The sequence below is a fragment of the Pteropus medius genome, unplaced genomic scaffold (assembly GCF_902729225.1).
Source record: "Pteropus medius unplaced genomic scaffold, Ma_sr-lr_union100, whole genome shotgun sequence".
Classification (NCBI taxonomy): domain Eukaryota; kingdom Metazoa; phylum Chordata; class Mammalia; order Chiroptera; family Pteropodidae; genus Pteropus; species Pteropus medius.
The window spans coordinates 8,172,922-8,197,904 of record NW_024349224.1 but is presented as its reverse complement, the minus strand read 5'-3'; the positions used below and the strand labels follow the sequence as shown (position 1 = coordinate 8,197,904).

General features: G+C 39.5%; 2 protein-coding genes across 16 annotated transcripts in view; one reads left to right on the top strand and one right to left on the bottom strand.

The window, feature by feature from the left end:
* The window catches only part of RSPRY1 (ring finger and SPRY domain containing 1), a 39,313-nt gene extending 33,070 nt beyond the window's left edge, over positions 1 to 6,243 (bottom strand). Inside the window, exons 1-2 of one of the 6 annotated variants that reach the window (XM_039880953.1) lie at positions 6,065 to 6,243; positions 5,716 to 5,794 (exon numbers count right to left, since the gene is read on the bottom strand). The gene's annotated coding sequence lies outside the window, so the exon portion shown is untranslated. Of the gene's footprint in view, positions 1 to 5,715; positions 5,985 to 6,064 lie in introns of those variants that run through there. The other 5 variants (XM_039880950.1, XM_039880949.1, XM_039880954.1 and 2 more) reach the window with 5 other exon arrangements.
* Positions 6,244 to 6,420: 177 nt separating this feature from the next.
* The window catches only part of PSME3IP1 (proteasome activator subunit 3 interacting protein 1), a 28,134-nt gene continuing 9,571 nt past the window's right edge, over positions 6,421 to 24,983 (top strand). Inside the window, exons 1-6 of one of the 10 annotated variants that reach the window (XM_039880944.1) lie at positions 6,572 to 6,653; positions 12,595 to 12,686; positions 16,249 to 16,390; positions 16,953 to 17,051; positions 17,459 to 17,580; positions 21,678 to 21,811. In XM_039880944.1, the coding sequence (XP_039736878.1) occupies positions 16,264 to 16,390; positions 16,953 to 17,051; positions 17,459 to 17,580; positions 21,678 to 21,811 (482 nt within the window). In that variant the 5' untranslated portion in view covers positions 6,572 to 6,653; positions 12,595 to 12,686; positions 16,249 to 16,263. The other 9 variants (XM_039880942.1, XM_039880948.1, XM_039880946.1 and 6 more) reach the window with 9 other exon arrangements.

Below are 24,983 nucleotides of genomic sequence, written 5' to 3'. Positions count from 1 at the left end.
AAGCTGGTTAAATAAATGACTATAGAAAGAAAAACCAAACTTCAGGCATGAAATTACTATTGCTGTCATCTTCACCTCATCATTCCCAAATAATGTTAAAGGATGCAGCATTTTACATTCCACTACCCACCCCTCGAAGGCTAAATCATACAGCATGAACAGTCACAATATATAATAGACTGGAAATTTTAATGATTTCCTCTCATTAGAAAATGTTTTGGATTTTTTCCTGAGAGTATAATAAGTGATAACTCCTCATGTCATGTTTACTGCTCCCCCCCATTTTATTATGAACAATTTCAAACACACAGCAAAGATAATTTTTACAGCAAAATATACCTATTATATACCCATTATCTGTATTATATCATTAACTTTTTACTATACTTTCTTTAGCACATAGCCATCCATTTCTACCCATCATTAAACTATCTCATTTTTTGATGCATTTCAGAGTAAACTGTAGGCATCAGTATACTCTCCCCTAAATAATTCAGAATACACATCACTAACTGGACTTCAATATATTTTTAGAGGTTAGATTTACATATAATGAAAGGTACAAGTGCTAAGCATATGGGCTGAGTTTTGTCAAATGCATCCATCTGTGTAACTCAAACCCTATCAAGACAGAGATCCTTACCCAGAAATATATTTGTTTTTAAAATATCCTGCAGGATATCCCAAAGAGAATTTTTTCTTTTTACTGGATTGTGTTTAAATGGGAAAAAAATTGAAGGACAAGACTGATTATTTGGTAGTGCAATAGATAAGAAATATGTACTGTATATCAAGAGTACACTTGCCAATTGGAACAGATACCACTTAAAAGATATTTTAACAAGAATGTTTTTGTTTCTAGACTCTAAAGCATCTGGTATTTGGTTGGAACTTCACTTTCCCCCAAAAGGGAAGGCAGCTCTAATAGTTTTACATGCCCCCCAGGTGTCCAAAATTATCTACCTGCAGCGACACTGGCCACCTGAGGTTTAAGTCACACAGAGTACTATTATCCCTTGGACTGTACCTTCAAGTTGTCTTGTGAAATGCACTGGATAATTCCGATACTTCTCTTATGCACTGATTTAAGCAAGTATATATTTGAGGGGAAAATATATTTTTTCTTATTGAACTCTTAGGGAAAGAGTATCTGGAAAAAGCTTCCCTTAAAATATTGAGAGCATTTTAACCCTGTAGCAGTGGTATCTGTGGTCAGGTGAGACGTATGGCAAAATGAATTACAGAATATAGGCCTGACCTGCAACAGTACAAAAGGGAAAAAGACAAATCCTTTCAGCATTAAAAAAAAAGTATTAAAAAATAAAATTTAGGGCTGGGACAAAGTAAGGAATTTCCAGAAGCAAATAAGAGTTAAAAAAAAAAAAGAGAGAGAGAGAAGTAAATAATCCCTGCCTGGTCTTGAAGATTGAAAATTTTGCCTGGGACCCACAAAGGAAATACTAAGGAAGAACTGAAGTGAGCACTAATGATGGCTGCAATACAAAGGGGAAAAACAAATGTAAAACTCCATACGAGGAGGATTTCCACCCTCCGCCCAAGAAACCAAACAACAAGAAATCGTACAGATGTGTTATTTAAACACATGATTCATAATATAAGAATAAAAATTTTTCTATCATAGAAAACTCTTTTCTATTAAGAAAAACAAGCGAAATGTATAAACAACATAAATAGCAACACTTTCCTTAATAAGATCTACTTAAGCATCTGAAAACATTCAATTGCACGCTCAATTGGATATCTAGAACCTAACAGGTTTTCGGCAACTTTTTAAAGTAAATTTATTCTAAAATCTGTAAAAATAGAAAATGTTTCCAAAATATTTATCACTTTGAAAAACTAAGACATCATTCAATAAATATGAATCTAAGGCTTATATACCAGGCACTGAGCAAAGATGAAAAAGGTCCCTCATGCTCTGGCAAAGGGATGAAGGACAAACAACAGACAACGCACTGAGTGCCCTACCTATATAATACAGTACACACCAGAGAAGCCTATGGTTAGTGTCAGGTCCACCAGGAGGAGGACCCTCTCACTCCACCATTTTTCCAGTGGAAACGGAAGTAACATTCAGGTATCTCTGTACAAGCGAGTTTTTAGGTGACTATATATAACAGCATTAGCAAAAAAGGTATGGAGGACTTGTATTTGCACTGCAACAGTCATGTCTTAAATTATAAGCCAAACTATTGTCGGTCCAATATCCCCGACCACAGTGAAAGATTAACCAAGAGCCCATATGTTACATCAATAAAGAAGCTAATAGTAATTCTCATGAAAAACAAAAAACGGAACAAATAAAACACAAGAGGATGCAAGATGGAAAACCAAGATCAACTTGGCACAATACAGATGCTGCATCCCAATAAGTATCCTTCCTGAACACTGCAGGAACCCCAGTCAGAAGCTTTGCACTGGTGCCACATTGCCCAGGCGAGACTCCTGGGAGAAAAAGGTGTTAGTAATTTCCACTGTTGGGCTAATCTTGGTTTATGAATACCAGGTTTTAGTAATCCTTAATAATTTGCTTGGTAGGATATGAATAAGTAGCTCTCAGGCATACGTAGGTGTGAACAACTATGAGGCAATAAGAATGGAAGAAAAGGAGCTGCGCTTCCCATGAGGTGGGGCTCCCCACAAGGTGGGGCTCCCTAGGAGTCAGACTTTGAGGATCAGTGCATTAAGCCAGCACAGGAGAGGAAACGTAATTCTTTAGAAGGTAGAAGGGGTAAGAAAAAGCTACCACTGAAACATTAAACTCTGAGGTAATAATAAACTTGGCCAAGTTAGGTATTTTAAACCTTCTATTTGATGTGTACAGGACCCACGAAATTATGCCTGGAAGCTGTAATTTCAAGGAAGAAGGAAGCTATGAACAGGGTTCATTCCTTAAGGAGTGCATCAATTCTTTGCTATCTCAAATGCATTCTTAGGTTTCAAAAGCTCAGAAAGGGAGAAAGGGGAATATTCTCTAAGAGCCCACCACTTTACCTCATTTAGCCTTGTATATATCACGCCGTTATCTATAGTTAAATATGCTTTTACATATTTAACAAGCAAGTACTCCCCTTTGGAACAGACGTCAAGAGTAAAATATATCAAATATATATTTTTCTAATCATAAAAGCTGGCAAGAAAACTATTTCAAAAGCTGATTTATTGAATAGATAAACTAAAGGGAAAATATTCATTCTTTTGCACTCCTAAAAGTTGTAAAAGTCTCCTCCTAAAGGCTGTGGCCCAAGTTTTAGCATTCACTTCTTCCTGACTATTCTGTTTTTCAATTTTCTAATTTGAATACCAGGAAGAAACTATCCGAATTCAATGGTAAGTGTCTTGAAAACGTCAACTATTTGAAGAGAAACTAAATTGATAGTTTACTACTCTCAAATAACTCTTTTGAAATGGATTACTGGTTCCACTATGGTTCCCATCTATGGTGCAGCCCTGTGACTATCACATTCTATTTTACAAGGATCTTACCACAAAACGGAAAATCTCCAGTTTAAAGTAGTGTAATAGTGATAACCGTCCTCGAGAATTCCTAATAATTTCTCAAACTATATAGTTATTGGAGTAACAAAGAGAGTTGTATTTTAAAAGATGCAAAGTGACATCTCACTTCATTATAACAAATTATTTCATTATTAGGCGAAGTATATACAGTTCTTGACAGACTAAATTAAGCTCACGAGTTGAAACAGACTGTTGTAAATGCACTTCAGGAACACACAATTTTTTTGTTATTCTCTTGCCAAATTCTTCTCCTATTCACTATAGAGTAACAGACTATTACATAAAATGCTAAGTTTCTATTTCCCCTTGATTCTTGGCCAATTTACTAAGTAAAAAGTTATTTTGCTGAGAAAGCAGAAAAAGTCCACACAGAGTATGCTGGAACACTTCCTATAATCAATAATTTAAAAATAATTATGGAGTAAGAAATAATGAACGGTTTGTGAAAACAGCAAAAAAGCAGGTCAAAGAAAAACATTAGGCAGTAGGTCAGGACAACATGTATCCCGGGAAATCAGAAAACTCACAAAAGCACCATGGAATTTAAGAGTAGAAAAACAGGAAACACAAGCCAGCATTTTGTTAAAAACAAACAAACAAACAAACAACAAAAAAACACTACAAAAATCACAAATTACCTAATATTTGGAAAACCACCTCTAACAAATGCCACTAACCAAATATCAGGAAAATGTCATACCTAAACACAAATATCTTATAACCTCACAGAGGGAGCTACAAAGCAAGATGTCAGGAAATGCAAACTCTATATATACGGTGAAAAATACAGAAATATTGCAGAAGAGAAATTTAAAATCAATTGCTAATGTGTCTCAAATGAAAAAAGAGTCTCATTTATAAAATCACAACTGAGGGAGGAAGCAAGGTATTCACTACCAGTAGACATCCAATGACCATGAATACATACATACACACACATATATACATTCCATTATATATATTCTCATATATATAGAAATACTCCCATATAAAGGAAATATTCTCATATATGAATATATATATGAATATATATATGTGAATATATATATATATATATATATATATATATATAGGAGATAGTTTACATTATTGAGAGCAAATTACTTAGAGGAAAATTTCAGCTGTCAGGGAAAAACTTCCTCAAGGAAAAGATATTATAGTGCAGCCTCCTGCCAGCACCATTCCATCCCCATCTAAGCAGGGGTTGAAACCATGGGTTTAGATTATCCTATGACCTAAAAAGCAGTAAACCTTGTCTTCAGTACAATATGGCTCCCAGCACCCCACAGACTACTGTATTAATTCTGCTCCCTTACATCTACGCACGGTTTCAGTTTAGAAAGTGCCTTCACTTTTATTCAACAGCAACCTGTTTGGTGGTAGAATCACAGCACTTTACTTTCACAAAGCTTGTGGTATGTAAAGTACTTTCACACTCTGCGTTATTTTAGAGAAGAGACCCAAGGAAGTTGTCACTCCTCTAAGGACAAGTAGACGGTAGATGAGTTGCTCAGATAACTGCCAGACTCCAGTCAATAACAGACACTTCCAACCCTAAACAGTTCAAAGTACAACACTCCAGGGAGAGCAACCTCATTCAGAAAGGACAGAACTGCAGTCTCAATGGGCCATCTCTGCCTTGGTCTCCCTCTCCAAAGACAGGGAGACTGAGGCAGCAGGTGGGGACAAAAGCCCGATCTGGAGTCACGCAGAAAGTGTTGGTGGGATGGACTTCCCCCGCCCCACTTGCACTAAGCCCAGAGTAGCTGAATTCTGTGTTTAAGACACTTGGTCGGTCTCCAGAGAGAAGGGTCTTGCCGTTCCTGGTACCCTCTCGCTGTTCCCGCCGGGGCTTTCCTATGGATGGGGGTCTCTTCCTCCCAGAACCGCCCAGCGATCCCCTCTCTCCAAGGCCCATACCCATTTTTCACATCAGGCCTCTGGAGTAGGAGAATCCGCTATCGCTGGCTCCCAACTCCCAGCCTCTCTGTCAGCTGCATCTCTCGACCCCGAGGTATTTCTACGTCTCCCTAGGGAAGGTCTGCCTCCCACCCGTGCCACCTAAACCTTAAACTCCACAAAAGGAAACCCTCCCAAAGCGTCCTCCCATCTACCTCTTCCGCCCTGGACACCCCCGAGAGCCCTCTTAAATATCAGGAACCTCCCAGGAGTTACCTGCCTCTCACCTGGGCCCCTTTAGCCGCGGCCTCCTCAGAAAGGCGACCCCCAAGAACCTCCTCGAGTCAAGAACACCCTAAAGGAGAAACATCCTCTTCCAGGAACCTCTTCAGGCGCCTTCAGCAGGCAACCCGGTGGAGAGCCTCCGGGCTCTTTCCCGGGCTCTGCCCAACGCCACCCCTCCCGGGCCCCTTCCCGGAGCTTCCCCTGACCCCAGTCCCGTCTCCCAGCCGCAGACTCGGGCGGCTGTCCCCCGCCCTGACGGACGTCCCCGGCTCTCAGACTTCCCCCCACTCCGCGTCCCCCGGGTCTTCCCGGATCAGCGCGGCCGGGCTGCGGCACTGACTTTCTCCAGCTCCCGGGTCCACCCAAAAGAGGGGGCGGCGGCGGCGGCGGCGGCGCGACTCCTTTGTGACAGGTCCGAGAGAGCCGTAAAGATGGACGCGAGGCCACGGCACTGCCATTACGCGCGGGGCCCACCCCCGCTTCGCACAGCCGCGGCCCTCCCTCAGTCCCCTAGGAAACGCCCCTTCCTCGGTGGCAATCCCTCTCCTTGACAACCAATCACCTTGCGGGGGCTGTGTCACGTGACCGCCCGGCCTGGCCCGCCCTCTGGGAGCGAGCTGGCCAATCCCCTTGCTGAGGTGTGAATGGCCCAATCAAGTGTCTCCCGCCAGCTTTCTAGGCACCGGATTTCCATCGGACTCCTGGGGAGGAAGAACGGTGCGGATTGGGTTAGGCCGCCGGAAGCGGGGTGGAACTTTGTTGTGGCGGTGAGGAGCAGGAAGCCCTGAAGGGTCAAAAGAAATACAAAAGCAAAGGCTATTTTCTTTTCCTTTTTTTTTCTTCCTTTCCCCTAAAGAGCGATCGGCCTTTGCGGTGGCGGTTTGGGGTGGGCGCCACCGAGGAGCGAGGGTCTCGCCTCCAGTGCGCCGGTAGGTGAGTGCGGCCAGGGCTCTGGCCAGGCGGTGAGACCTAGGCTCCAGCTTCTTCGCTGAGGAGACCGGGGGGCTGTGTCTGATGTGAGGTTTAGGGCCAGGCCTGTTCTCAGTGTGCGCACTCGTCCAGTGTCTGAGTTGCCAGGGCCCGGGGCTTGCTGGGCCCAACCTGAGGGGGGCCGAGGGAGCCCGCAGAATGGCCTCCAGGTCGTGTGGGACAGGATCCCCGACCCTTTCGAGCGGAATTGGGACTTCGGGCTTCTTGCAGGCTCCCCTCCACCTTTTCTGCTAGGTGGGGCCATCGAGGCTCCAAGTGAGGAGCGGGCCCTTTTCCAGAGCTCTGGGAACGGCTCCAGGCTCCTCAGGAGATGTGGGGATGCCTGGTTGGAAATGGTTGAATCACAGCATGTAAGTAAGTGTAAGATGGGAAACATATTTACTATATTCCGTGTACCAGCTGCCATAGCGTGCTCGTTTTGTAGAATACTTAGGAAACTAAGACCAAGAGTTGAAGCATTCGTTTGAGAGTTGGTGGCCCATGTGAGTATCGATCTGCACGGGGCGGGGGGGAAGGAGGAGACCTGTTCGTTCTCAGCAGTTCTTAAACTAGTAGAAAACAAGATCTTCTGCAGCCCTTTTAAAATGCAGATTCTCGGACCCCACTCCCGGATAGTCTGACTGAGTAGGTCTGGAGTGGGACCCAGGAAGCCAAATGTGGGCCTGGTGGTCAGAATTCCCAGTGACATCTTGGGTACCAGCTGTGAGGTAAGATTTGTTGATTCTTTAGTTGTTTGGTTTATTGATGTGTTAAGAGGGACCCCATAAATAGTTTGGTGGGCACTACTTCTGAAATCCTTGAATCTCTGTAGACTCCTCTTTGAAACGAGGAATTGAGCTGAGTTAAAATCTGCTTTTATAGTCTTTCAAATAGAGCTTGAGATGAGCTGTTAACAATTTGTAAGGGTCTGAAAACAGAGGCTGCCCAAGTATCTTTCCCAGCTGAAGTCTTGGTGTGGGTGCCTTTTACACAAATGGGGCAATTCTTCATGGTTCTAAGAAAGGAAGAATTATGTCAAGACCGTCTACCTGGTTAGCAGCCTTTCCTTTCACCTTCTAAGAATCTTGATGTTTGGTTAGAGTCAAGCTTCTGCTTTAGAATTCGAAAACCATGTTTCTGGTAAATGAAATAATTTAAGCGCATGGTTCAGCTCAATCATTGAGGCAGCTACATCTTTTGAACATTCTTTGTCTTTCTTAAATATGATCTGTCTCACTCTAGAGGATGTTTGGTCTTTGGTTTTCTGCATTTTCACTATAATATATCCAACTATGGATTTGTTTTTGTTAGATTTGTTTGGTGTTTATTAGACTTGAATTTGTGGATTACTGTCTTCATTAGTTCTGTAAAATTCTCAGCCAGTTTATATTCCTATATTGTTTATCTTCCTTTACTGATGTAACATAGACCTTTTTTTTTTACTCTGTTCTCTTCCTCTCACTGTCTTTTTATTTTTCTGTACTACATTCTGGATAATTTCTTTTTCATTAATTCTCTCTTGTTATTTCGAGTGTATTATTAAACTCATCCATTGAAATCTTAAATTCAGTTATTGCATTTTTTAGTTCCTGAAGTTCTATTTTGTTCTTTTTCAGATGTGCTGTACCACTGTTTTACAGCTTCTTATTCTCTGCTATTAATTTTAAGGGTGGTTTTCATCTCTAAACATGGTAAGCATAGTTGTTTTAGAATCTGCTTTAAATCCACTATCTGAATTTCTTTTGGGTCTGTTTCTGTTGCTCATTATTCCTGCTGTTTTTCTTTCTAGTTCACCTTTACCTTGAGGATGTAGTTCTTTGGGGTACCAGATTCAGGAGAAGGAGGTGGTTATCAGACTCCCTTCACATACTATGGGGGTCCTGGCTTTGACTTTTGTTTCTGTAGCTTTAGGAGGGCACAAACACAGCAGCTTTCAAGGTCAGAGTCACCCTCAGTGTGAAGACAAGTTTGAGTATTGGGCTGAATTTCTCGTTTTCCCCTTTTCTTGGATTTTTGCTAAATTCTTTACTATCTTGTTAGCTTTTCTGTAAGAATTATTTAAAATTTTTCTTCCGTTTCTTTTTTATCATAGAGGGAGAGGATTGGTCTCAATTACTTAGTCCACTATTTCTGAGAATGAAAGAACCCTTTCATTCTGATTTTGGAATATGAAATTCATGATTTGAGGCAATCTTGAGTTGAAGGTTATTTTTCTTTGTATACCGAAAACTTCCACCATTTTTCACTGTGCAGCATAACAGACATTATCAAAATTAAGCTTCCTTGATGTTTTTTTCTAGTCCTTTCTTGAACTCCTCAGTGCTTCTAATTACTTACAGAATTTAACCTCATTCTACTTTTCTTTAAATTGCTCATGTGCCAACCTGTTACTGAATGCAAGTTCCTCACTTGCTAAAAAGTAGAGTGCCAGGTTAGTACCTAGCATTGTGCCTTGCACATAATATGTCCCTTGTAAAGATTTACTTCAAAAATATAACCAAATGAGTTAATTGGCCTTATGTTTGGTTTCTGTAATGCAAAGCCTTTATTTTATTTTTAAATTTGATCTTAGAGAGCAGAGTTATATAACCTGGGGGAGGGAGGGTACGATTTAGTGTGGGTTAGGTTCCAAAGCCAGCCCATATGGCAAAGTAGTGCATAATCACAGCTACCTTCAAAAATCTTTTAGGGAAGCACCATGTTGGATGTAGGTATACCAGCGCAGCAAAATTCCAGCATGGCCAGGTTTTCCTCCAGCTTTGGAACAGATGCTGTTTTTCTTCCTGTGAGCCCCAGATGAAGTAGTTGGTTTGCATTTAGAAGTCACAGTGTGTAACAAATAGAACTAATATTAGAATCATACATAGTGAGGGAAGTGTTTATATTCTGAGAGGCACACGTGAACGGGGGAACTGCTAAGGGAACCAACATTTTAAGATCTTTCTTGTTTTCTTCCAGTGCATATAATGAATTCAAGGTAAATGCACATATGATGAGACTGTTCTTCTCTTATGGGAAGATAAATGGTATATATAGGTTTTTTTAAATAACTTTTTATTGTGTGCGTGTTTTTAGATGCCTAGACAACCAGAAGGTTACTTTAAATATGAATTAAATTGCTGTGATGTATACTCATTTTTAGGTTCTTTTAGTCTCCTTTGGTACTGAGGGATGTTAAATAAGTTTCATTGTTAGAAGATTGAGGATTACTTTGTCTAGTAATAAATGCTAGCAGACTGTTCTCTGTTAGTAGTTGTCATTTTCTGAAATTTTAAAATCTAGAGGAAATTGGTTTGAGCTAAATTGCCATGGCTTGGTAGAAGAGCCTTCTCTCCAGAAAGCAGTCCATTTGAAATATAGTTGAGTTTGCTAAGATGGAAGATTCCTCTTAGTTGCTGTCCTGCATTTTGAAATCCCGTGTGACTCGAACATGAGGGCAAAAATTTAGGAAGAACAATGCTTAACTATATTTACTGACAAAAGGAAAATGTATTGGCCTGTTATTCTTGCTACCTAAAGAGAAGCCTTAGAATATCCTAACACAGAGATCTGATTCCCCCTGGTGTATTTTTACACTTACAGTCTATCTAATGTTAGAATTAGGAGGGTATTGTGGCTACTGCTGTAAACACTTGAGTAGTCTGCCATCACAAAATTCAATTCCATGGAAACCAGATCTCATTAACTTGTATTATGGTACCAGCTAAGTGGAATTATTTATTTACTGTATTCCTTGTGCCGCACTCCGCATCCCTGTAACTGTTTCGTAGCTACCTAATTTGTGCTCTTTCATCTCTTCACCTTTTTCAGACTCACAGATACAGAGAACAAACTGGTGATTGCCAGAGGGCAGGGGGGTTGGAAGCCTGCGTGAAAAAGGAATAATTTTTTTTTTCAGCAATAGCAATTATTTTGGGGGCAGCAGTGTAAGTTGTGTATCTTAAAACTTGGATGGATGCTATGTAAGACACTGAGCCTATTTTGTCCCATCAACCTGGAAATTAAATACCACAGTCTCCAGTACAAGCACAGTAAGTGCAGTGTTTAACAGTCATGTTGGCTTGAAATATAAGAACTTTGTTTTTTGGCTGTCAAGCAAATGCAAAAACTGTGTTCTTTATCTCTATCAGTTTGAAACTTTTAAGTTTGGACAAAGTGATTTTGGTATGGTTTTAGTTTTCTATTCTCTATTTGAATAACTTTAATCCTTTTGAAAATAATGTAATGTTTTGTTTGATAATTACTTAGGTCACCTTGAAGAAAAAAGCTATGATAGGAAAGTTGACAGTATTTATTTCTCAAATTAAACACAGTAAGGACAAAATAAGTATTCCCAATGTAATGTCTCTTTATTCCTACATGAATCTTTATAGTTAGATTCCCAGGCCCCTGGGCTTTTGTTTGTTTGTTTGTGTTTGTTTTTAATTATTCTAGCAAACAAAGGGGGAAAATAAGAGATTTGTGAAAATTTAGCTAGGCAGCAGGAATTAGAAATAAACACTTTTAACTTCTGGTTTTTCTATTTCCAGAGAGAGGTAAACGAGTTGCAGATACTTACCACTCCCTACTGCAGAGCAAACAGCCAATGCACATTGGACTCTTTAAAGAAAAATGCTTTGTGTAGGGTGAACTTATTACTTGGTGTAAGAGAACATTTTAGTCAGTCGAAATTAAAGGAGAATAGCAAGAGTTATTCTTGAAAAAGACATTAATTCTATAATATAGTGAAGTGATTTAATTTTTGGTCTTTTGTTTCCTCCTGCACAAATTATATGGTGCTTGAATAGAATTCCCCATGGGACATAGAAACCTCAGCAAATTCATATTTAATGTCTACCATTCTCTATAACTTAGATCAGACAATAGCCGGGCATATTCATGTGGGATCATTCCTCCCTGCTTAAGTTCTTAAAATCCTCTTCATGGTTGGTTTATTCAATAAGTATTTATTATATACGTAATGTTTGCCAGACACTGTGCTAATAAGCACTGTGGATACAGAGAGCCGTTGGAGCTGTCAGAAATGATAAAATACAGTGGATGAGTGCTATAGTAGAGTTATAAATGGCTGTGGTAGGGGCTAGAGTAGGAACAAGGAGTCGAGTGGAATGGTATTGTAGTAGTCCATGCAAGATGAGGTCTGAAAAGAAAGAGGTTAGAAAGGAAAGGACTCTTCTCAAAAAAAAAAAAAAGAAAAAAAGAAAGAAAGAAAGAAAGAAAAAGAAAACAAAGAAAGGTGAGGTGGATTAAAAAGAGGTCAGTATGAGATAGAAACAACAGAACTTGGTGACTGGAGGAATATAAGGGAATGAGAAAAAGGAGCCTGGGTATATGTCCAGGTTTTCACCCTGGGAAACTGGACTGATCCACATTCATGCCCTTCGTTACTGCTTCTTACGTGTACTGTTCACCTTGTTAATTCATTGTATATGCTATTATCCGGTATTAACTAGTTCAAGAGTACTAACTCTTAAAGTTTATTTCCTTTATGCACCCCGTAGAATTTGGCACAGTGCTGGACAGAGTTCAGCATTTAGCATAGTATTGAGTTTATTTAAATTGAACTACTAATAAAGTAAAGCAGTAAAATAAAGAACCACACTAAAGGAAAAATACAGAATCAAATTACATATACATGTCAGTTTTACCTAATTTCTCTCAGTTGGATGTGATCCCTTTCCCACGTCAAATGTCATGACTGTTTATGCTGCTGGTTTATATCTTCCCCACTCCTGGAGGGCAGACAGTATTTCTCTCATTCCTACAGTGTCCAGAGCTTAGCGTAGTGCTTTGCACTAATGACAAGCCTTTCAAAGTATTTTTAAGCATGTGCCAAACACTGTACAAAGTGCTGTACACGAATTACCTTGTTTATCTTTACAAAAAATTTATGTTGTGCAGTACTATTTTAATCCCCATTGGTGAGTGCAGTCTGTGGATGAGGAAACCAAGGCTCAGAGGAGTTAAGTGACTTGCCCACGGTCATACAACTGGTAAGTGACAGAACCAGGTTTTGAACTGGGGTCTCTTGATTTCAGTCTTCTATACTTTTTTTTTTTTTTTATTATCGTCTGTACTCCCTCTTGGTAAGAAGACTGCAACAGAAGGTACTGGTTATATATTGGTTTAATTAGATGAGGTTGTAGTAAAAGATGTCTGAAATTAAGCGTGCTTCTTGGCAGCATTTATCGACAGTGAAGTTTTGAAGACTGAAAAGACCTGCATATTTCTGGAAAAAGATATTCTGCATATTATCCAGAATATTCAAGAGTATGGCCACTTGTTTGTGAACATTTTCTGCCCCTACCTTTGACCTCTCCTAACATAGAAAGATGACCAAATTAATTAGCCAGAGAGCCACGGTAGGCACTTGAAGTCTAGGAGAGAGCAACAATTGAAATGCCGGGGAATGAGGACCTACAGAAGAAAGAGATGGATAGAGCAGCCTGTGTTTTAGTCTTGTCCCTAAACTCACAGAAGTTCATTATAATTAGGTATGACCGTCTAGCTTTATTTTAGAATCAAAAGATTGTCAGGATTATAATATTAGCTTTAAAGAGCAGACTTATAAGTGTTCATTAGCTTTGATTATGTGACTTTTTTCAGGAAACCAGCCCGTTGAGAGCTGAGAAGTAGAGTTTCTCTATCAAATTCTAAAGCCATTGCCTTTAAATTTCCTTCTTTAAAATGGGCTGCTGCTTTACTCTCATTTTCATTAACCAACTGCGATTCCTGGTCTTGTCTCTGTGTGCGAAAGATGGATGGGTAATCACACAGACTCACTCTTTGGGTAGACGTTGAATGCCAACACTTAAGAGAAAAAGATTGACGAAAAAGAGAGGAAGAATTTCTTAGAATCTCATCAGTTAGTGTTTTCCCAAAAGTGATTGATAAATGTTGGGAAGATCCTTATTTTTCTCTAGTGTCTATTTCAGATTCAAGCCCTTATTTACATGTATCCCGAGTTTCAGGGATCTTTCTTAAAGTTAAATGAAAATAGGTTCTTCTTGTTCCAAAACCTCAACAGACCATGACAATTAAAATAAATGGTTTTCCTTTCTTAATTTTGAGTTATAAGAATAAATCTTTAGTCTGAATTTTTATTTAGAAGGAAGTGTGTCAGATTCTAGGTTTTATTTAGGCCTTTTGGAATATTGTTTTCGGTATCAATATAATTTTCATTTTTTAAATGTATAATGAGAGTGAAGAGATGCATTTAATAGAATGCCAGTGGCATTGCCGTATCCCAATATTTATTCCCCGGGTTAAAACATATGCAATCTGATAAATTCACTGCTTTGAGACACTATTATTTTTCTCCATTTTTATAAGATTAAAGGAACTAGGGATGTTTGGCGCAGAAAAGACAAATTAGGAAGAACACGGGAGTTGTCTTCAAACAGCTGAAACAATATCATGTTGAAAAAGGATTTGGCTCCTTTTGTGTAGTCCCAGTGGATTGAACGTATGTGTGGAATTTATAGGGAGACAGATTTCAGTTTAGTTTAAGGAAGAACTCTCCGACCAGTAGATGTGCTCAGAGTCCACTGGCTGAGAGGGAGTGTGGTGGTCCATCTTGAAGTTTTAAAATACGGATTGGATGAAAATCTCCAGATGCCAGATGGGGAATCGTATTAGGTGGGCTATAAGGACCTGACCCACTGAATTATTTATCAGGAAACAAGGGTGATTGGGAGACACCAGACTGCCACCAATACAGGGCGAGAAATGAGAGATAGAGCTAAAAGAGGGGGAGAAATCGAGGGTCCAGTATGCCTCTTCCATTTATTAGAGCCCTACATAGTTGACATTTTCTATGCTAGGGACATCTAAGAAAATGTTGGTACTTGTTTCATAAGGGGGGTCATTCTGTAGAACTTGAGGAATGTTTGGCATGAGCACAGAGACTGAAAAGTTCTGCCTCTGTCGTAGGCTTCTGGCGGGAGACGCTGAGTTAGGCTAAGTCAGAAGTATCCAGGTTGTGAGCTTTAGGTAGGAGCAACAGCTTCTGTCAGTTGGTTTGGTTTTCTTGTAAATTTCAAAATTCTCCTCTTGTTATATTGAACTAAACTTCAGCAACAGTAGGGCTTAGGCTGAGACTATTCTCTTGTTCTGAATGTTTGCATTTATTTTCTCAGCTTCCATTTCATCGTTATTGAAGAAAAATGTTACATGAACATTCAGCACTGGAATTTGATGTAGGAAGAAAGCTGAAATTGACACGTCCTTCTTTTTAACCAGGATCCCTGGTTTCTGGAGAGGGGTATGGTGAAGTGGACAAGAGTACGAATTTTTGATGTCAGGCCTGGATTTGATTCTCAGCTCTACCATTCACCAACTTTATCACCTTAGACAAGTGACCTAACTTCTCTGGGCCTCAATGTCTTCATCTGTAAAGAGATAATATTTCCCATAGGGTCAGTGTGAGTGTAAAGGAGGTAATAAAACATAAAAAGTATTCAGTGCATGGTAAGGATTCAGTAAATGGTTCGTACTTTATTTCTGTGCTAGCAGTAGAGACTTATCGTTGTTATTAGGCGTCGTCTTGAAACGAACATGGAATTGATGTGCCAGTAGTGCTGAATATGTGCTTCTTCGTTAGGATGTAATTCTGTGAATACCACAACATGTCTGAGAGACAATTTCACAATTCTTCAAAAGGAAAAGCACCAGCAAAGAAAAGCAGAAAAGTTTATCTTAAAAGGAGTAATGCGCACTCCTCTGTCTTTATTTCCTTCGCCCCTCCTTTCTGGAGAGGTTCAGGTGAAGTTATAGATTGAGATTTGGGAGTCTTCTGCATCAAGATACACATAAAGTGGTCAAGGTCATTGTGGGAGTGAGGAAAGAGGAGGATCGAAGATAGAATCTCAAGTGGCACAGACAACGGAGTTTACGGGGAGGGAGATCAGGAAGGAGACGGGGAGTCAGTTAAGTTTAGTGCAGAGTACATTGAACCTGAAGCTGGGAAATCTGAGTTCTTCTAGTTTCCTTTTTTCCATTCATGGTTTGTGTGCCCTAGGCTTATCACTTCGCTGCTGTGCCGACCAGGCTTGATCTCTAAGTCTCCCTAAGTACCTGAGTTTCTCCACTCTGGATCTACTGGGAAACAAGAACAGGCGAATTGAGATAGTATAATATCCTTGAAACGGGAATTTCGAGAACGAACAATACTAGATGTTACAGAATTAAAGGAGGATGAGAACTGGGAAAAAGATAGGGTGCCCAAGAGGCCAATATGTCCCTAGATTAGAGGGGCAGAGAAGTATCTGCAAAGTAAGATTATTGTAGAACAGCATGTAATGAGAATTATTCAAGTCCTCCCACTGACTGTAGACAACGTATTGTTAATAAAACTACTTGATACAGTAGGAAAAATGTAATCATATGCTTTCGTCAACAATCAATGCATTAAAGTACTTGAAGATTTCTTCAATTCAAGGTCATAGGGAATTTCGAGCTAGTCCACTGCTGGGTGAGACAAAGCTGAATTTTCTTGTTTCTCTTTAGAATCTGAATTGCATTTCTCACTTGAAATGTTTTGTTTGTTTTCTGTAGACTGATTGTTCCATTATGGATGGAGGGGATGATGGCAACCTTGTTATCAAAAAGAGGTTTGTGTCAGAGGCAGAACTAGATGAGCGGCGCAAAAGGAGGCAAGAGGAATGGGAGAAAGTTCGAAAACCCGAAGACCCGGAAGGTACATGGGCTTATAGCTTGGCATTCAGCGTCATGATCTCAGTCCTCACACTGACCCTGCAAGTAGGTAACGCTGTCCTCGCTTTAGAGTAGACGACCACGCCTCGGACGGGTGAAGGAACCCTGTGTTAGGCCTCCACAGCTGGGAGCAGAACCAGGATACTCCTACTTACCCTTGACCTTTCCACTCTACCACACTATCTTCCAGGAGATCCTGCTAGTCTGTTTCATCTATATGGGTGTATCTGGGATCTGAACAACTGAGAATGCTGCTGCTCTGTAGGGTTTGGGCCGGCTCCTCATCTAGTTAACTGTCTCAGGCTATGGGCCCTGTTGACAGACAGCTGGCTTTGAGAACTGCTGGCCACTCTCTGAAGTCCAAAGGGAAGCTGTGGATTTTGTCCTATTTTTGTGTTATCCTTGCCCTCAGGATCATGCAGAGAGTGGACTTGATTTTTAAAATCTTTTGCGATTCCAAAATAATATGAAAGCGTTCTAAAGTGTGTATCTTTGTTCCCCTCCCCATCTCTCCTCCTTTTTCTCTCCCTTCCTTTTCCTTTCAGAATGTCCAGAGGAGGTTTATGACCCTCGGTCTCTATATGAAAGGCTGCAGGAACAGAAAGACAGGAAGCAGCAGGAGTACGAGGAGCAGTTCAAATTCAGTAAGCTTCAGAAAACACAGAATCCAAGGGACTCCGCGGGGTCTTTTTGATGCACGTTGGCCTCATGCAACACTTTTTCTAACTAGCCATGGAATTGTCTTGATTATCTTAGTCTCTAAATGCTCATTAGGTGGAAAAGAGACAAACTTCTGCCTGTTAGCCACGTTGAACATTTTTGTTTAGAGCTCAAGATACCCATTTTAATTCTATGCTAATATCTAGTAATGGGAGAAATGCCTTGATTTTATGCCATGTTATCTATTCGAAAGCCACGTTATTTACAAATTCTTTCTTCTAATCCCCCGAAGGATCTGCTGTTTATTAAAAAAAAAGAAAAAGGAAAAATCTTATTTGACTATATTTTCCCTTTAGCCTGCTAAGTGTTCCTTGTTTAATTATTTCCTCAGAAAACATGGTAAGAGGCTTAGATGAAGATGAGACCAACTTCCTTGACGAGGTTTCTCGGCAGCAGGAATTAATAGAAAAGCAGCGAAGAGAGGAAGAACTGAAAGAACTGAAGGAATACAGAATATCCTTTGTACTTTGAGAGAAGTCTGTAAGGTGTCAGTTTTCCCATCAATGTCTACGCATTTAGTTTTTTCATAAATAGAATGAAGATCTGCTTGGTGAACTCTTGAGTTTCCTTTCAACGATGATATTTTCATGACTTCATAACTGGCAGTGATTTATGGAGTTCTGTTGCATGTAAGAGTCTGTTGCAATCAAAAGTCCAGATCCTGAAGGATTAACTAAAGGCCTAAATCCTAATAGTCAGTACCAGGATATTCTTGCCTCGTAGGATTAGACTCTGAAACAGATTGGCAATAAACCTCATCCAGGGGAGAAATTAGCTTCTGAGTTTTAAAAGAAAATGTTAAACTACTCTCCTGGGTCCTCAGTAACCTTCCCTACAAGTACAGCCAGGTCTGCGCCCATAGAGGGGTAGAGAAAACAACAAAAATGACTGTTTTGGCTTAGTAGTGCCTTTTTGACAGCCACTTGAATGTTCTGATAGGCATCCCAAACGTAACTTGGCTAAATCAAAATTCTCAGTTCCATGCCTCAGCACCCCCACCCTCATCACACTGCCCCCCCAATCTTTTTTTTTTTTCCCAATTTCAGTAAGGATACTTTTGTACTGCAGGTGACTAGGCTAAAAATTACCTCCAAAATGTACTCCCAATCTGTGCATTTCTGCTGTCTCTGCTGCCATTGCAGTAGCTGGAATACTACAATCGTCTAATTAGTCTCTGCTTATACTCTTGTCCCCAAGAATCCCTTCTCCAAGCAACAGTCAAAGGGAACTTTCAAAAACGTACATAGAATCGTGTCACTTTCCTGTTGGAAACACTAGTGGCTTCCTGTTGCATTTTAACGTAAATCTATATTCTTTATCCGGCCCTACAGGGCTCCGCATTATTTAGGCCAACCCACCTCCCTGTCGCATCTTGAACTTAGTCTTCCTATTAGTGGCCGTACCGCAGCCTACTGGCCTTTTTTATGTTCCTCTCTCACCGAGCTTTGTGATTCCATCTCAAGGCCTTTGTATTTCTTTTCTCCCTGTCCTGGAATGCTCTGCCCTCAGATTTTACAAGGCTGGCATTTCATGGCTGGCATTTCATGGTCCCAGTTCACTTCTCCCTTCCTCATAGAGACTTTCACTAAGCTCCCCATCTAAAGTTGAACCCACTCTAATCACTACGTCAGTTTCAAATAGTACTTGTCACTGCCGGAGGAATCTTAATTTATTTGCTTTTTACTGGTGTGTTTGCCCCTTTACTGCTGGAATGTAAAGTAAGCACAAGAACAAGGGCTTGGTCTCCACTGATTTCCCAGTCCCTGGCATATAGTGGGTTCTCAGTGTATACGTGAATAACTTAGTGAATGACTCATAGGAAAGATTAAGGCCACCTTAGTTCCTTTTTCTCCTATGAGAAATCTTATTTGAATGTTTCAAATTTATATGTTGAATAACCTTACTAGCGCGATTGAACAGGCTTCACCTCTAAGATTGATAAGACACTGCATGTATGTGTGAGTTGGTATTTTTTTGCAGGGTGTGTGCAGTAGCTTCCATTAAAGAGTTATACGGGAGACGGTGTGTGTAGATTCCCAGAGATTAGGTTTACATCAAGGTGACAGACACTGATTGAGATAAGGTGGCAGCACGGTGCTATAAAACCTGCTCTGCACTGGTGGCGAAAGACCTGGCTTCAGTCCCAGTTCTCCTAGTAGAACTCTGGTGTAACGTCAAGATAGGAGTTGATGGAAAGGCACACGTCAGTTCCAGCTGATTCTTCTGAAGCTCCCCTCTCCCACTCCCTTCCTTGCTGACCTCAGAATAATATGCATTGATGTTTGCAGAATGGGCAGATATATGTATTGAATTGTTTCAGGCACCAGACTTTTTCCTCTAAGGAAATACATTGATTAAAACTTATCCCTTGAATTGTCCTACTTTATATGCGTAATTTGGCAGGCTAGCAAATAAGACAGAGTGTGTGTCCCAAAGCAGCATTCTGGAAAGCAGTGTTGGTATGGTATGAGTGGGAAAGGCCCTTCGGTTTTCAATTCAAAGGGAAGAATGAACAGGGAGGCAGTGAGACAAAAGAAACTTTTCTGTCCTGGTGATATTACAGTACAACATGGAAGAGGCCCCAGGGGTATTGGCTTTCACTGGAAACTTGGAAAGTTCTGACTGTTTAGAAAAACTGAAGAAAAGCAAGCCTTCCAGACCACTGATGTTTAATGCACTAATCCCAGCCATGTGTGTTGCCAGAGACACATTGAGATAGGAATTGAAGGATTAGACATTTGTTTATGGAAGCTCTAAGCCAGGGGCTGGTTCTTAGCTTTGCTTGATTGTTATAATATGATTTATTTTATAATGTGATTGATACTCGTGAATACAAATAAGCAGTGGTTTGTGCCATATAAACAACAACAGAACTGTTATTTCCTTCAGGTTAACCAGCATTTAGCAAAATTATGTGTATTAAAAACTGTGATTTTTAAAAGTGCTTCATTTAATGAATTCCTTGAGATTTTTAAGGTGTGTTTATTTAAAGCATTGTAGGGGGAGAGGGACTTCAGGGGAAAAATTGCTTATGCTTTGGGTATAGATCAAAAATAATATTATTACCACCTCCTTCCATCTTCTCCCTTAAAAGCTTGAACGCTTTTCATCTAAATTAAAAGAGTAAAAAATTAAGTGTTGGTTTTTGTCTGTGTCCTGGTCTTATGAACACGTGTGTGCTTTCGTGTTATTTCCTTTTTAAATTTTTTTCGATATTTAATATTAAGAATTTTCTTTGAGCGTTTTTGTCCCTTTTGCAGGTAAAAATCAGCACGCTCATGGTTTTGGCATTCTGTATTAGATAAAATTGTTTCTTTGATTTTTATTCTTAGAAAAGTGAACATTTAGTATTTATGTTTCTACAATGACCTTAAAAACATTAAATTGACGAAATGGGAATAGTGTGAGCATTGAGTAATCCCCACTGAACATCACAGATATTTAGGGTAACTAGTGTCCGTAAGAGCTCTGGTCTCAGCTGGTTGCTGAAGAGCGATCAGAATTAGAATTTCTTTATTTCTGGTACCCAGTTTTCTCCAATGTTTAAAGACAAATAAATAGCTCAGACTATATACCCCCACCCCCAGCTCTTTATGTGCTTGATTTGGCAGGGTTGATAATACGTGCCTCTTAGATATCTTGAGCACTAGATGTCACTATTGTTCCAATAAGGTACTACTGCATCTTAACTAAGGAATTGCATGAACCCTGTTAGAGTACTTACCTATTGCATAATAGGTTGGAAGAGAGAAAATGAAAAGGAAGGTGGAGAAGAGGCTGGTGGAGAGAACAAAAGAAAGTGACAAACCTTGAAAGCCTGACATTGACATCAAGCATGAAAAAAGTGCTATCACAAGTGAATATTATGCCTTTAAAAACAACTTTTCGGTTCTTGTGCTGTGTTACATACGCACAAGGGATTCTCATTAAAATCACCTTGAGAAGTTAAAACAGGTTCCTAGGCCTCTGGTGGTCCGCATTTAATAGGTTTGGGACAGGGGAGAGACTCTGTTTTTTATTGAGCCTTAAGTGATTTGGATGTTGCCCTGTATCAGCATAATAGGAGTTAGTCCTTGTCCTGTCTAAGACTTAATGTCATTAATAGTCATAGGACATTCTGCAAAATTTGATTTTACCCTTAAGGAGGAAACAAACATTTTCTGTTTTTAAAGAAGCCACATTTTTTTCTGTTGCATTTATATTGCTTAAGATTTTTGTTTTTCCCAGCAAGCGTGGTATCGACTATGTCTTTGGTAAATAGCAGGTTTTCTGGCTGTACTCAGATTTTCATTGAGAATCTGAGGGAAAAGTTTTGTATTTTGTGCTTGATTTGCCATCTTCCTCTCTAGCCACCTTCAATTTCTCTTTAAATCAACTGGATTTGACTGGCGGAATAAAGAGGGAAGTGCTTTTTTTTTTATAAGTAGGTTAAACAATGCTCGACAAATCTGAAGTGCTAGTGGATTATATTTGTGTTCCTTCTCTTGATTTACCATTGTTCCACCATATCTCTTCTTTTTGCTTAGTTTGACCCTTAACCTTTAACTCACAGTAATCTCAACAAGGTTGGAATTTCTCCAGAAAACAAGAAAGAAGTGGAGAAGAAAGTGGCTGTGAAACCCATAGAAACCAAGAATAAGTTCTCCCAGGCAAAGCTGTTGGCAGGAGCTGTGAAGCATAAGAGGTGAGCCAGCACTTGGACAACTTAAATCTCCCTCTGACCGTGTGCTCTGAAATGTCACTTGTCATGGTATCCAGAGCAAAAGGTTACCTAAGCATAAGTCTCAGTGAAGTCCCTTTGGTAGCCTGACCTCTCTCCCCTTTCAGATTTGCTATCTTCCTATAGCCTTTGATCCTTATCTCTCTGATTGTTCATTCAGCATCATAAATAGCTACTCTTCATTTGGTACCTGATGTGTGCCAGGCACTGTGTTAAGTGCTTTTAATGCATAATCTCATTTATTCCTCCCAACAAGTCTATGAAATACAAGTTATTATTATCAGATGAGGAGACGGAGAATTTGAGAAGATGAGAACATTTTTCCAAAGCCACAAAATAATGAGGTGGAGTTCAACATTTGAGCATTTATGTTTCTCGGCAAACGACTTAGCAAGTTCTGTGATAGAGGAGGAAACACATAACTCGTCCTAAAGAGGGTTTGTGTGGTCATGATGGAGAAGTTAGGGAAGGTGTTAGAAAGGAAATACTGATTTGGGTAGGATGACTAGGGCTTAGACAGATGGGAGAGGAAAAGGTTCCAGGCAGGAGGAGCAGCTGCCGCAAAGGTATTGTGTCCTGTAAGGACATGGCAACTGCGACAGGGTTATGGGCCTGACAGGGCTCTGCTCGATTGATGTGGGGGCAGCAACACTGCCTAGAGGTTTTGATAAGTTCTTCCTTATTTTTGCTCCTCTCCAAATCCTGAAATGGCACCAAAGTGATTAAATCTGGTCCTTTCCATTTGACTAGCCATACTATACACAAAATGATGTAAACTTTAAGTGCAGTCTATTAAGGAAATCAATGTGATAGGCCGTCAACCAGCCACATGCTGTGAAGGGAGTGTACTGATGCAGTCTTGTGGTTTGGCACACTGTCCATCTGTTGCAGCTGTTCTAGGAACATTACTTACATGTAAAACGTCGTCATGGTATGTACAGCAGCAGAGGGGAGGAGGACTAGTAGCCTGTGAAGAGCCACTTAACCACAGCTGTGAATTGTTCCTTTCAAGTTTTCACATAATCTTTCATGCCTGGCCCATTATCTTTCAAGATTTGGACCTGGGTCAGTTTTACTGGACAGTGCCAAGAAAGGGCACTCTAGGTGGACAGTAAGTTATTTCTCAGCGGTGTCTTGCTGCTAGCAGAATGGTGTCATTACTATCTCCCTACAGTCCTCGGCACTTTTCAAAAAGGCATATTTGGTGGCATGCATATAACCAACCCCTTTTTAGGTTTTGAAACTACATTCTTTATTGTTGTTTTGTGTAGCAAGCTGATAGATTAGTCTCCTGGGGTAGGAGTTCTAATGTATCCAGACTGTGTTGATTAGAACCACTTCAGAGTTTGTTAATGGGGCTTCCAGGCCTCACACAAATTCTGGTTCGGTAAGTTTGGAGTGAGGTCTGGGAGTCTAAATCTGGTTAACATCCCTCCCCACATATAGTTACAATTTTTTTTTTTTTTTTTTGGTGATGAGAACTTCAAACTCTACTCTCTTAGCAACTTGCATATATATTGACATGCAAATATTGACCATAGTCACCATACTGTACATCCCAAGACTTATTTATTTTATAAATGGAAGTTTGTACCTTTTGAAGGTGGTCAATTTTAAGAGAGTCAGGTATATCAATATTTTCTTTTATGGTAAAAGCATTTTATATTTTGTTCAAGAAATACTTCCTACACTGAGGTCATAAAATAGTTTTTCTTCTGAAAGTTTTAGAGTTTTATCTTTCACATCTTAGCCTTTAATCTGTCTAGAATTGATTTTTGTGAAGAGTATGAAGAAGGGATCCCATTTCAGTTTTTTTCTTCAAATTAAAGGCCAGTTTTCTAGCAATATTTACTGTTTTCCTTAGTTATCTTCAATGTCACCTCTGTCTTTTAACAAGTTTCCATACATATATGGGTTTGTTTGGGGGTTCTCTTTTTCTGTTCCTTGGATCTGTTGGAACAGTACCACTCTGTGTAATTATTGTAGCTTTATAATAAATCTTGGTATCTGGTAGGGCAAGTCCCCTTACATTCTTCTCAGGATTATCATGTCTATTTTGGGCCACTTTGTTCTTCATTTTAGATTTAGTTTAAGTTCTTAAAAAATCTCTTACTGGGATTTTTACTGGAATATTATTAAATTCTTGATAAATCTATGGAGAAAACAGATCTTTATGGATTTGAGTCTTTCTAGCCCTGCCATAGATCTACATTTATTGGTATTGTCATTCTGTAAAGTCTTACGGTTGTTTTTCACAAAAAGTTACATCTTTTGTTAAATTTATTTTTAAGTTTTATATTTTTTTGGTGCTGTTATGTAAAAGTGCAATCAATGGAAACTCTACATCCAGCCTCCCAGCTCTTATTAACTTTAATAATAATTCTCTAGTAACTCTTATTAACTTCAATAATTTGTCAGTGGATTCTTTTGAAATTTCTATGTAGAGAGTTACCATCTATAAATAATGACAGTTTTATTCTCTTATACCTTTTAATTCCTTTTTCTTATCTTACTGCATTGGCTAGACCAGTAAAATGTTAGATAGAAACAGTTCCTGTGCACATTCTTGTTTTATCTCTAATTTTAAACAGAACATGTATATAACTTTTTTGCTAAGGATGTATTTATCATTTCTTTTTTTCAGGTATCCTTTAGAAGGTTAAGGAAGTTCTGTTTCTAGTTTGCTAAAGATTTTTGTAGCCATGAACTGTTAAATTTTGTCTGTTTGTTTTTCTGCTTTTGAATTGATCTTTTTTTCCTTTACTCTGTTACAGTAAAAAATTAAACTTATAGATTTTTCTAATGTGATATCTCTGTGAGTAACCCAGCTTGGCAGTAATACATCATTTTTTTTCAACTCTGGTTTGCTTTGCTAATATTTTTATATCAGTTGTTGAATCTATGTTTTTGAGTGATACTGGCCTGTATTGTTTTCCTCAGTCTCAGTTTATCTGATTTTGGCATGAAGATTAAAACTAGCTTCATAGAATGATGTAAAAAGTGTTCCCTTTTTTTTTTCTGTTGTCTGGAGGAATTTGTGTAAGATATAGTGTTCTGTTTTGTAAAAGTTTGAAATAACTCCTATAAAGTCATTTTGGTCACTCTTTTTTTAAAATTTCTGATTATAGGACTAAGT